Raw genomic sequence first — 13,507 nt, forward strand, 5'->3', positions numbered from 1 at the left:
CACAGAGGCTGGATCATTAAAAAAGAGATTATGTTCTTAAAGAGTATGCATATATGCAGAAGGTCAGAGTTCAGCCTGCTTTTCCTGGGTGTTCAATTATTTTCAAATAATTGCTGAAAGTTTGCTGTTTGTTTGAAAATCTGTAGATACGAGTGATGGACATGTAGTCAATACATGAGCTATGAACCACACTGACAGTTCCAGTCTGTTTTTTCTTACGAAAACCAACATGTCTCTAATAGCTGGAGGATGGGAATAATACTGTGTTTTCCCACAGTATGATCACTAGCTTAAGATGTCTTTCCTCTCTGCCTTTTTTGGCTTGGCCTTTTCAAATACCATCTATAAGCCAAAATGAGTTTTACAGTTCTCTGTGCCTCAGAGCAAGGATCTTGTAAAGCAGTGATTGTGTGCAGTCTGCTTTGGCCCTGCCTTCAGTCTTCCAGTTGGGGAGTTGTGTGAGCTGGAAGGGGTGTTGAAGCTGATGTTCAGCTGAATTCAGTGTGAGATAGTTTTTCTTGTCTTATAGAAAGCGATGTAAATATAGTGAGTCCCCGTGAATCATACTAATCGATGGTTTTGAGTGTTAACTCTCTTAGAAGTTTTCCCTCTCCTTACTGGATACATAAAGACGTATAAGGAATATGCTTAGGGGTGGAAAGCCTGTTTCATCTTCCAGGTATTTGTACTCTTTTCTTGATAAATACAAATATATCATCCTCAAAAACATTGCCTTGCCATGAGAATGAAGTTTTAGCACACCTTTTAAAAAAGCATAGGAAACTACTGTTACTTGGCTGATTTCAAAAGACTGATAGTCTTTCCTTAACAATCTTGCAAACTTTACCTCTGTCCCACATTTAAATGTAACAGGGAGTTAGGAATTTCAGGTTTTCTTTGTGTTTCTCTGAGTATTGATGAGTTCTAGTTGCACAGTACAATGTTTGCAGCTGGTGATAAGGCAACGATCAAGGAAAATGTGAGTCAAAATCAGTAACAGCCATCACTCAAGTGGTTTTAGATAATATAGGATGAATTAGTTTAGATTAGGATGCTTAAAATGGCCAAGGTATGTATTGATCACTAAAAGACGCAGCAGGGACAAGTTATTTCTGTCTGAAGGAAAATGCCAAAGTTCTGTGACATTTGGAGTACCGTGAGAGAAAAGGAAACAGGCACAGCACAGGACTTGCATGAGAAGGTTGGGCAGAGGCCCTAGAAAGCAAGCCAATATTCCACTCAGCGCAATATGAACAGACTTGCCAAGAAACCATTCGAATGTCCATTATTCAATGAATTGGAAAGTCCAGCTAATACAGATTTTTTCCTCTGATTTGTATATACATTAAGTTATTAGGCAATACAACAAAGTCTGTAGAAATAAAGTACAATTGCAATGAAGTCTTACTTAAAATAAGAAACATGCTTAGTGTGTTTAGCTCTTGTAAGAATAAAGCTTAATATATTTGGAGTGCCATCTTTGATATGTGATTTGGTCAGTAGTACACGAACAATTAATTTGACCTCTTTTGGCTGATACAGTTGCAAGTATGTGTACAGATTAATGGCTATAAAAACCTCATTTTATAAACTCAAAATGGTAAAAGAATTCTTTCCTATTGTGTATGCTTCCAGCTTATTTATCATGGAGGTTAACTGTATTTATAGTTTCCATTACAGCTCTTATTTTCATGTACACATAACTGTCCATATAATTCTCACGAGGATGGTTTTATTCTATAGAAAGTGTGGATTCCTTGGAATTAATTTAGAAGAGTTCTGGTTATTTTGGAAAACTTGCAAGAACGTGGTGTTGTTTGTTGTTTTTTGGGGGGGGGTTGTTTTTTGTTTTTTTGTTTTTTGTTTTTTTTTGTATTAGAAAATCAAGCAATACCAAACAATGGCATTTAAAAGGTTATGTTAAATCCCCAGCGTAGACATGAACTTTAGAAGAGTAGTGGAACATCTTTGCTTGGTAAGGTGAAAATTGAGATATTGGTAAAATAAAATAAAAACCATCTAGAAAATGTTACATGGTTGTGCATAATAGGTATCTGTAAAGATCTTAATACTGTAGTTAATCTTACATGATGTCAAAATGAACAATTCTGTAAAGGAAGAACTTGAATACAGTAAAGGAGGAAATTCCAGGTGGGTGAATGATCTAAATGAATGCAGTAGTTGCACGTAGGGGGTGATATCTGTAAACTTCATGTTATACTCCCTCCTTGAATGTGGATTCAAGAATAGCAGGAAAAGAGTAAAAATCCACATAGTTTGCCAGGTCCTTGAGACTGTCTTTACTGCCTCTGAATTATTAAGCCTCTTGCTTTACTACCTCTTTCATAATTCACTTCTGAGGCAGGTGGGTTGTTTGCTGGGAAATGTGTGTGGGCATTTCTGTCTAGATGGTACTTCGTGGCAGCTTTTTGTGCTGGTATGTTGCTGAATGATAAGTTACAGAAAGCCCTTTAAAGCAGCAGTTGTTTGCTTAACAGCTTAGTAACAATATTTTGGTACCTTAGACTAAAAAGGGACAAAATTTGAATCTTTAAGAAGCTGAGCAAATAATCACTAATTGGTCTTCCAAGCTTTTTGATTTTGTAGCTAATAAAGGTACATAAAATAAGTGTTTACTGTATACATCATGCACTGTCTTCCCAAATGCAGTGTCATTCACAGTCAAATAGGAGCTTTATATATTTACACATATATTTACAGACAAACCACAAGTTCTGAGAATACACGGTGAGATATTTTTTTAAAATAAGTATTTATGCTGGAAAGCATTATCACACTTTTTATGAGCAGTGAAACTCTGACAGTACATATCCCTAAATCTATGAAGAATTTCCTGGCAGACAGTCCTATCTGTCCTTCTGTCCCTGACCTAAATATCTGCTGGAGACTACAAGAATCAGATGATTAAAGGTTTTATATTTTTTTTTCAGTGAACAACTTTCAATATATCATTCTGTTTTGTTTATATTACAGAGGTGAATGTTTATACCTTTTAAAATAATTATATAATTTCTAATAATAGTTTAAATCAAGTAAATCAGATCAAAATAATCTGGGGAACATTACATCCAGCCTGAGCCAGAATGGACAATATTACCTTTAAAGGACATATGTATAACAAGAGGGACTAAATGAATTAAAGAAATAAATAGTATATCATACCGCATCTTCAAAAAGTGGCTTTATAATTTATTAATTTTTTGCCAGCCAGAAGGGGCTGGCACACCTAAATTTGAATAAAGCACGTCTAGCTTCTGTAACACTGGTGGGATAGACTGAAAATTCTGTGGGCATTTGCGTTTCATTTGTTTTGAATATTTTTTTTTTAATTGAGTTAAGCACATGAATGAGTATTGACTCAAAACAGAATGCATGCATTATTCATTTTAGTTATAAAAAGTGATTTATTTTGCGTATGTGTAAAGAAAATATTGACTGTTAATACTCAGTTTAGTACTGTAAGTGCTTAAGTGTGTTGCTGCATCTTGCCACAGACGATTTTGATAGCTGTGTATGCTTTGCTACTTTTAAACTGTGTTGCCCAGGAGAGAGCTGATGATGCATCTCCTTTCCTTTGCTTAAGGACAAGTCAGAGGTGACTCAGAGCATAAATTTCCAGTCCCTTATTCCAGCAATATTTGATAGGCACCAATTTTCGTGGTTATACAGGTTGATTGATTTCAGCAGCATAAAATGGAAAGCATAATGGTTGAAAACTTACAATAAAATCCTGAGAGATTAAAATTTAGTGTCTGTTGTTACATTTTGTAGTTGATAGCGTATGAGATAAATAAGCAGGTTTTGCTTCTCTTAGGCACATTGTTTCATGTTCACTGTGAAGTGAATGAATTTCTCATTAGAGTTGGTGTAGGGTATTCTGGAGGGGTTAGTATTTATCTTTTTGGGGTTTCATTTTTGCACGTGACAATTCCATTGTGAAGATTTCAGCTATAGGATAAATTTAACATTAAGAAAATCTCTGCAAATAATGTCCTTTTGGTTGTTATGTGAAGGTAAGATTTCTATTGAGGCTGGTCAGCCCATGTCAGATATTACAGCCACAAAAGATGTGCACAGTTGCCCTACTTGTCTGATCCTGAAAGATTATAGGATTCCTACTTGGAAAGACGATTGTTGTAATGTGCATGTTTTATAGTAAACCTGGTCAGAGATCAGGAAGATTTTCCTGGAGGGTGTCTGCTATGCTTTTCAGAAAGGGGAAAAATAGTATTTTTATAAAGATCATCTTTCTGGTGATGCAAAAATCAAAGGGTAGCTGCTTCCCTCCAGGTTCTAAAGCAATAGTAACTTCCCAACTGATAATATTCTAGATTCTTCCATTACTTGTTGCAGTAGCTGCAAATACGGCATAATCTCTGAGAGTAAATGGGAACTGTAAAGTTTTGAATAATACACATAAGATTAGCATAATAAAGTAGAATTTGCAGGATCAGCATGAAATTAAACAAAAACAGTTTTGTTAATTTGGATGTGTGCCTAGAACTTTTGTAGCACTGTTGATCCTATGAGATTTTGAAATTTTATTAATTAGCATGGAATTTTCCTAATTACCTTAAAAATTAACACATTTACATTGCATTAGGGTGATGTACTATTAGCAATTGTCATCTAAGCTTCTGGCTACAGCAGCATCATTTATAATGGCTGTTGGGTTGATTGACCTGGTTTATCCATCGAGGCTGAAATGTCTTTGGGTGAATTCTTACACAACATCACTTCTATCTGTTGCTAAGAGTTTTAAATTTTCAGAGAATGGATAAAAAAGAGAAATAGCTCTCAGTAATGTTGGACTTATGTATGATTAGAAAGGAGACGAGAGGGGAGAGATGGGGGATGAGAGGAAAACACCTCCTTACTTATCCTCTTTAGAGATGGAATGTATGAGGCCCTAAATCTTTAAAGAAAGTAAACATCATACCAAGAATTACATCTTCCAAGCAGTTAAGACCGTCTGTTCTGTTAATAATAGCCTCATGGCCCTCCACAGCTCTCAAGATCAAAGTTGTTTCCAAAGAGCAAAAATTGAAAAATTGTAACATAAAATTTTGACGCTGTTTGCAAGCATGAAGGAAAATAATAGAATTGTACTTATGTAACAACAGCCTAAGCAGAAATTGGTTTCTTTTGGATTTCTAAAGGAGATTGTGAGAGGGGGGGAAAAAACCCAAGAAGCAGTTTCCTTCTGAACGTTGTTATACTGTCAGTGTGTACAGCTTGTTTCAGTTAATGCATTTTTCTTTGCCAATGAACTGTTGCACTGTGACCATCAGCTGACATTCACTATCTGAAAATAAGAGTAGGGAAGGATTTTGGTCCTAACTGTTGTGCTAACTCATATGGAGATAAAAAGTAGTAATAACTCCTTGTGATAAGACATAGACTTCAAGATAAATGAGTCTTTATCTTTGATATACCAACAGAAAGTATGCTCAGTGTATCAAGAGTTCTTTTCACTGCGGTGTTTGCCAAACCTAGTAGTTCATTTATGAGAGAATTCTGCACTCAGAAATGTGAATAAAAGAGGGAAGCTTTCTTTATGAGGCCACAAGAAGAGAATCTTTTTTAAAAAAGTCCATCAGTTGTTTAGGTGAGATTAACAAGATATGGTATAATAGAGGTGATCAGCATGCAGTGGCATAGGCAACCAACATGATTCAAAAGAACCACTGAGGACTTGGAGTTGTCTTGTGTCCTAGGTTTTGAAAATTAATCGATTGCAGTGTACTTGGGTCTGACCTCCATTCCACCAGTAACTGTATTTCCCTGCGTTGGTCTCTTTTTCCCTTGGTGTTTTTTTTTTGGTTTTTTTTTTTTTTATTTATTCCAGGCCCTATTCTGGTTTTATCCTCCCAGTATTCCTGTGAGTTTTTCAGTTTTAACCCCTGAAACAGCTGTCCTGTGAAGAAGGAAGCTTTAGAGCTTTCAATTGTTGACAAGAAACTTTTCACTATGTGGAAAATGACATTTTTCAGGAAGTAGAGCTTGACTAGATTTTCATTTTTTTTCCTAGAAAAAGTGAAAAGCATACTTGTGACAAAAGGCCACTCACTCCCTTGTCAAATTGCTCTTCCAAAAACTTGAGGGTGTTACAGTTTTTTGATAGAGTAACATAAAGGGTTTTGAATGTTGAAAACTTAGTCGTTTCCATCAAAAGCAGAGATTTCAGATGGAATATCCTATAAATGCCTTGTACAAAAAGTGATGGTTTCAGGCTAAAATAGTCACAAGCAACTGAGAACGAGCTTTTTGTAGGAGGTGGTCAGGCAACCTTCACGGTTTCTGCTAATGTTAAACATGCAGGACCTTGACACTGTTATCGAAAGGTCCTGTCTTCTAGAACCAAAACCAGAAGATTCATAATTCATTCTCTCTTTTCCTTTTTTGGGATTTGGTGAATATGGTTCGTCCTATTTAGCTGATGGGTCTTGCCATCGGAGCCGTGTGTTTTTGTACTGGGTCCATCTTTTCAATCACAAGTTTGAAAATGCGGAAAGCTGTGCTTTCTGTGTAAAGTCCTAGAAATGAATGTTTGTGCTCGGTAATATTGAGTGTGTTTCATCACTGTCACCAGACAGAATCTCATTTAAGTAGAAAGGACTGCCAAAAAGACTGAGATATATAAATTTAAATATAACTTCAAAATAGATGGTGGGTTCAGTTTCTTTCAGGCTACTCCCACAAACAGGCCTACAGATCTTTTGCTTAAACTCGGTACTAAAATTAATTTTCTGAATCCTCCTACTTGGAATCTCAAAGTTAGGCATCTAATAAGTGTACTAGTTTTAAAAAAGTTATGAACACCCTACATCTCATTTCTTGGCAATGATGCTGACTCTGGATGCTTTGTAAATCAGGCTGCTTAGGAGGAGGTTTTTTTTAGGCACTGATGTGTGAATATTTAGTATAGATTTAGAGATGAAATACCTGCAAGCCCATTTAATTGGGAATTCATTTAAAGAGGAATAAAAATAACCGTGAGCCTAGGAAAACAACTAGGAAGCTTGCAAATAACTAGGAAGAGAAATAAAGCTGAGGTAAAGCTGCTTATTCTTAGAGACAGAATTGTGTTTGCTGATGCGATTTACTACTTTTCAGTCTTGTACCAGTATTTATGAGAGGCAGAAGTTCAGTTTACATTCACAAGATTATATGCATCATATTATGTGAGCAGGTTATGGCGACTTTTTAACACTGTGTAATCATCAGAGTAAGGCAGTGGGACTGAGTTTTGTATCTCGGCCTCTTGCTTTCATTGTCATCACACTGGAATATGCAAATAATAATTCACTAAAAACTGGAATAGCTTGTAATGAATACATCCAGTATCCGTGATTCAGTTGTGGGTTGGACTACAGCTAGAGATCTTTTAAAATAGCATCTCAAATGCTTTACCCAAAACACCTTTTTAATAAAGGGTATGATTATCTAATTTGCAAATCTGCCTCCCACAGAGTAAAGCATAATTTACTGTGCAGATATTACTACAGAAATACTACTACACAATAAATATAGTTTAAAACGGCAGGAAGAATAAAGCATTCACATATTTTCTATATAATCCAGCAATAGATATGTTTTAAAAATTGCAGATGAGAATTATGTTATTTTGTCTAATTTTGCTGACTGGGCTATTATAAACAAGGGTGAAGGCTCAATAGAAAAAGTTAATAGTAATTTACTACTTTTCTCCTAGCGGTACTGTATTTTCTTTTGAAATTTAATATACAATTTCTAGTTAATTTATGTAATAACCTAATTTTATCAAGCTACTTAATGTTAGGTTGTAATTATGACTGATTAGATTGTCTAGACAAATAATTGACAACAAGACAAATATTGTAAACAAGAACTAGCAGAGAGAGTCAGTAATGTTTTAAGCTCTGAGAAATATTGGAATTGTTACTTTTTACACCATTGGGTATATTTTATGTTAAGCATTAAAATATAACTGATTTTGCAAATGTGTCCAACATAAATTGAAAATAAATTGTTTTGGATGCTGCTGTTGTTCATCAGAATTTTCCACTGATCTTTTTGGGTTAAATATAAGTGATACAGATTCCCTGGACTGTCCAAGGACCTCATTACACATTCTGTCACAAAAACAGAAAAAGCCTTTTGAAATATGAACTATTTTTCTTTGCCTTCATTTAGAAAGTTACTGCAGCAAAGATGAATACAATAAAAATTGGTGGAAAAGCAGGCTGACAATTAACAATATGGTTGTTTATGTCTACTGAGACATCTGCTTTTGAGCACTGATCATTTTTGGGGGGTATAAATTGCATTCTGTTCTCAAATTAAAGATTTATTATTACCCTTAAACTGGTGAAAATTTCCAGCTAGTTACAGGTTGTTTTGGTGTTTAGTTAAAAGTTCGTTGGTGGGTGGCATTAAACATGGAACAAAATATTTTCTTTAAAATTATTTACTTTTTAATAGTGTATTCACAGTCTAGCAAAGCAATCACTGAAATATCTGCCTACACGTTTGACCTGTCATCAAAAAATCCTGGTATTGCTAACTGATTGGTACAGATTTTCTTAGATCAGCCCCTAGAATATGCATTTTCCAGACTGGAAACTAAACCCCACAATATAATTTGTATGGAGATATCTTCTGATAGGGAATGTTAGGCAGCTATGTAACACAGAATACCTTTATTTTTTATATTCCTTCCTCCATCTGTATGTGAAGTAATATGAGAGATAAGATAGATAATCAGAGGACTATGTTTTTCCTTCCTCGTTTTAAGTTTATGCTTTGAAGAGATGGAAGGTGCATAGTGAATAAATTTTCAGCATATTTCAGTGAGGTTTTAAAAATTACCTGGAGTTGTTATTTTTTGGAGGGGGCTATTCAGAACAGGAACCTTCAATCTGTCTGTATGCCAGCCTGAAGCCTCGTCTTCTAAATACAGAGCTCTAAAAGCATCAACATTCAAATGGACTGTAGAGGGGTGAGCAGAGCTGTAACCGTCTGAACTAAATATACTGGCAGTTCTGCATCTGTCCCGTGTATGTCCATGCCATGACTGTTGCACACTGTATGCAGCAATGCCTGTTGGATCTTCGCTAGAGCAGATTTGGGTGAGAAACTGCCAGAGAGGAAGAGTCTGATTCACACGCTCACTGCAAGCATCGGTGGATGCATCTTCTGTCAGCTCTTAGGGGACAGGCGGTGCTCCCCGAGGGCCACCCAGCGCCTAAGTACCCGTATAGCAGACGTGAGGAAGGGTAATGTGCTCTCACTCTTGTCTCAAGTGAAAAGAACCTGGTCATAACATGTTGCTAGACTGTAAGAAGAAGGTGCCTCTTTCACTTAATTAAAGCAAGATGTTCTCATGCAGTTCTCCTTTATTACTCTCTAGCTGCTCAGTGTGCCTTACTGACCTGCTAGCAGAATAGCTACAAAGTGTTCATTGGGACTTCATTCCTCAGTGTTAATGGGGAGGGAAGAAAATGCTCATGGCTGTCTTGAACGTAAAGAAGAATTGAATTGATGAAGGAGGAGTGTCCTGGTTACGTTGGCTTGATCACTGTGTGAAATGATGCAGGGTTTTCCGTATTGTAGAGTGTATAACCTGTAATGTAGGTATAGTAGTAAAAAGAAAACAGCATTTGATGGGTCACAAAATTGTATGTGTGACAGATTCTGCCAGCAAAAATCTTGCTTTAAATAACAGTACTAACAATAGGAACATTGTTATGGAGACTGCATATGTATGTTTGTTTATAACCAAGCATACATAGAAAATGTAACCTTGGCTCATTTCTGAGCACACTGTAAGGAGCACCTTTTGCTGTTTTGTTCAGTTGCTTGTTTGTCCATCAGTCTTCACTGGGGAGAACTGAGGCGAGCTGGACCGTCAGGCAATTCATTTCTGTGAGGCTTTCCTGAACGGAAAATTGCAGCAACACCACCTTGCAACCTGCGAGCTTGGAGTGCTCCCTTTCCTGCTCTGTAAAAGGGCTTATGATAGTACTTACATTACAAGGACATTTTGAAGAGAATCTAATTAGTTGTCTGTTGGCCTAATACTAGTGAAAAGGCCTGTTGTAGTGTCGGAGTAACTACAAAATAAAAATGGTAACGAGAACCCTGCCAAATAAATAGAAGCCTGATTCTAAAAGTGTTGGCTTAAAAATATTTCAAGCCTAAGTGTCATTGCATGAGCCAGTTAAAATCCCATGCAAAAGAGGATGCTATTTAATGCTTTTTGATCTGGTTAAAACTTTAATTTTAAATACCACTTTACATTAAGTTTATTGAAATATAAATAGAGGTAGGTAATGAAATATCCAATAGTTAATAAACAGACTTGAATTACTGTAATTAGGAGTGATGAACAGCAATTTAATAAGCTATTAAGAGTGTGAAGTGTTCTGAGTAAACTAACTTTTGAAACCTTAGAAAAAGAGGGAGTGAAATGGCTTTGCAACTACCTTTTACAATTTAATGTTTGAGGCCTTGGAAGAGGCCTCTTTAAATTCAACGTAGTTTGAATAAATGTGCAGTTTTACAGCTTCAGTAGTGAAAACATTCATGGTGTAAAATCCTGATTTCCAATAGTCAGTAAAAGTATTGCTAAACTAAAATATGCAACTCACACGAAAAGAAAAAGAAGGAACATGAAGGAATTTCTGTAGGCAAGAAAAGGTGTGTAGGAGTTCTATATTCTATTAACAGAAGAAAAGATCCCCACATAAAACCCAATTTTACTTTGCTACTTTGTAACTTAGACATTGCTGTTAGAAACCTGTTTCAATTTTATTATGGATTTCTATGATAGTCTGGAAAATTAGCTTCGCAATAGCTCAATGATTTATTTTTTTTTCCTCAATCATCACAAGTTCAATATTTATTTTTATATGACTCTTTAATTTTATCCCTCTTAGAATACGGTGAAGTATACTGCTTCAAGGCTGAGAAGCTACTGGCTTGTCCTTGATATTCAGTGTCTAATGTGTCCGCTACAGAAAAGTCATCCTGACCTGGAGACCATCATAAAGGATGAGGTCTGGCTACTACCAGTAGCCTAAAGTCTGAATTTTGTTTCCAGCCTGATGATAATATCTAAGACACTTGTTCCGTATGCTAATGTCCAAGCAGATTTCAATGCTTTGCCCAGCCACCTCTAACAGTGCTTTCCACTCCCAGGCTGAATTTTTCTCCCTAGTATCTAATTGTAATTTTCTTTGGTACTACTCGTCTTGCCGATACTGTTCCTTTCAAGGAGCACCTCCAAGAAGAGTCTGCTTCCATTTTCCCTGTAATCACCACTCGATTTGTAGAGAGAGCCATAAGACCCCCCTCTCCTCTCTCTCCTCTATCTAGGCTGATGGAGCTCAGCCCCCCACGCCGCACAGGGTGAGTGCACCATCCCCGACAGCCATGGTGGTCCCCTGATGAACCTGATGCAGTGTATTGGTTTCTTTCTTTTATTGCCAGTGGGACCCAGTGCCCCAGGTGCCCGCTTGCGAGAGCTGAGCGGTGGGGAGGAATCACTCCCCCTCACTTGCTGGCCAAGCCTGAATCTTGCAACCCAGTATGTGGCTGGTGTTCAGAGCCTCAAGGCTATAGTAGATAGTTCAGATTCATGGAAAGGGAGGGAAAATAGCAGCACTGGGAAGTGGTATTCAGCAAATCTGTTAATAATATGATCTCCTGGGGTTTTTTTTTTCACCTAGAATGTTCCACCTGATTTGTCCATCTGCACCTTTGTGCTGGAGCAGTCTCTGTCAGTGCGGGCCCTCCAGGAAATGCTGGCGAACACAGAAGAAAAGGCAGAAGGGGTAAGTTATTAATTGTTTGCTTCTTATTCATCTTGCAAAATGTAACAGGTTTTTTTGCCACTGTTCCACAGATTTCATGACTGGCAGAAGCTTAAGCATCATGAATTCCTTATGTTTAATTTTCCTCCTTTGCTACAGGAATGGTCTGATTATTGAGAAATTCTAAACATTTGCAGCTTTCACTTAAACTTGCTAGAGTTGTAAATTCACAACAATTTCAATGTGCTGCAGGTCAGCATAGAGCTACGAGAATGTTTTAATTTGAGATCTCATAATGTGAAATATAAAGCTCAATCACTTCTTCAGAACAGCTAAGCTTCAGGATTTCTGACTGTATCAAGTGAGACTGTCAAGTAGACTTGAAATGACTTGGATGTGTGCTGTTTTTCTCTGGAAATAATTAAATTGCTGTGTGGCCTGAGCTAAAATGTCTTATAACTCATCATTAGAGCTGGAAATAGAATGTTATTGAGTCTCGGTGGACAAGAAATATGGAAACTAACACATTTTTGCAGTCTGGAAGATAAAGGATATAGAAATAATGTTAATTGTTTGACTAGCAAGTAAGTATTTACTAATAAATCATAGTAGTGTAATTAATGTTCTCTGCTGTGTAATTAATTCGATGTGTTATGATGTAGTTGAGCATTCGTTATACAACCTGTAGGGTTAATTTGAATGCCACGCTCAAGCTCAAATCCTGTAAACTGTAAGTAAGGAAGAGTGACCACAGGCCCAGGAATTACGGTTAACCCCTACTTCTCTTTTATCTGTATAAGTCTATCACTCAAGAAAGCTGGCAGGAGAGAAGCATGCCTCTGCTATTTCTGGGGATGCCTTGAAAAAGCAAACTTTAAAGTAGCATAGAGTAGTCAGTCCCATAAAATGCCAGGTACTGAGATTGAATATGGTATTTGGGAAATTAAGTCCAGGAGCGGCCCCATGGATGATCCAAAGCGTGTGCTGTCAGTGTGAGCGTCTTCCAAGGACTAACTCCAACAGCAAGAGAATAAAAAGCACATCTGAGAGAAGAGGTGGTACCAGAGTAAGCAGATGCATGCTTCTAGACGGGGACCTCTCTTCCCTTAGTTTGTAAACACCGATGCCAAAAGCAATCAAATCCACAGGAAAAAATAAATAAATTTGAAAGAACAGGCACATACAGGCATAATGTCAAATATCACAGTCCAAACCCAAGGATGTGCAGTGATAACTGCATACAGCCATATGTGTGAAGTAGAGCAACAGTTTCATGCTGTTTATTCCCACCAGATGTGGGCAGGAGCAGAAAGTAAAGAAAGTGTAGGGGAGTGTGTCTTAAAGTAATGCTATAGGGAAGAATAGAGTGAATAAAAAAACCCCACCAAACCAACAAACATTCTGTTTTCTAACATGTAGTATTGAAACTTTTTTTTAAAAAAAATAACATTAATTGGCAGATTTTCTGTTGGTCTGTCTTTAGCAGAGGCTTGGTGCCAACAGTTAAATGAATATTTACTGTTAATACAGAGATTACATCCAGAGAACATGGGATAAAGAACCAAGTTCTCTGCAGAATGGTTAAAAAATGTGAGCTCGGGGATTCTGCTGAGGGCAGGCTAAAGAGAGATTTGTAAAGGTCCCAGGCAGAACATTTGCACTAGTTCTGGACTATTTTCTGCTCTAGATTT

General features: G+C 36.9%; 1 protein-coding gene across 4 annotated transcripts in view; it reads left to right on the plus strand.

The window, feature by feature from the left end:
- RYR2 (ryanodine receptor 2) overlaps positions 1-13,507 on the plus strand; it is a 434,578-nt gene that overhangs the window by 123,016 nt on the left and 298,055 nt on the right. For all 4 annotated transcript variants that reach the window (XM_056344321.1, XM_056344323.1, XM_056344322.1 and 1 more), the window contains exon 3: positions 11,733-11,837. In XM_056344321.1, coding sequence (XP_056200296.1) covers positions 11,733-11,837 — 105 coding nt within the window. The remainder of the gene's footprint in view (positions 1-11,732; positions 11,838-13,507) is intronic.

Source organism: Falco biarmicus, chromosome 6 (genome assembly GCF_023638135.1).
Source record: "Falco biarmicus isolate bFalBia1 chromosome 6, bFalBia1.pri, whole genome shotgun sequence".
NCBI lineage: Eukaryota > Metazoa > Chordata > Aves > Falconiformes > Falconidae > Falco > Falco biarmicus.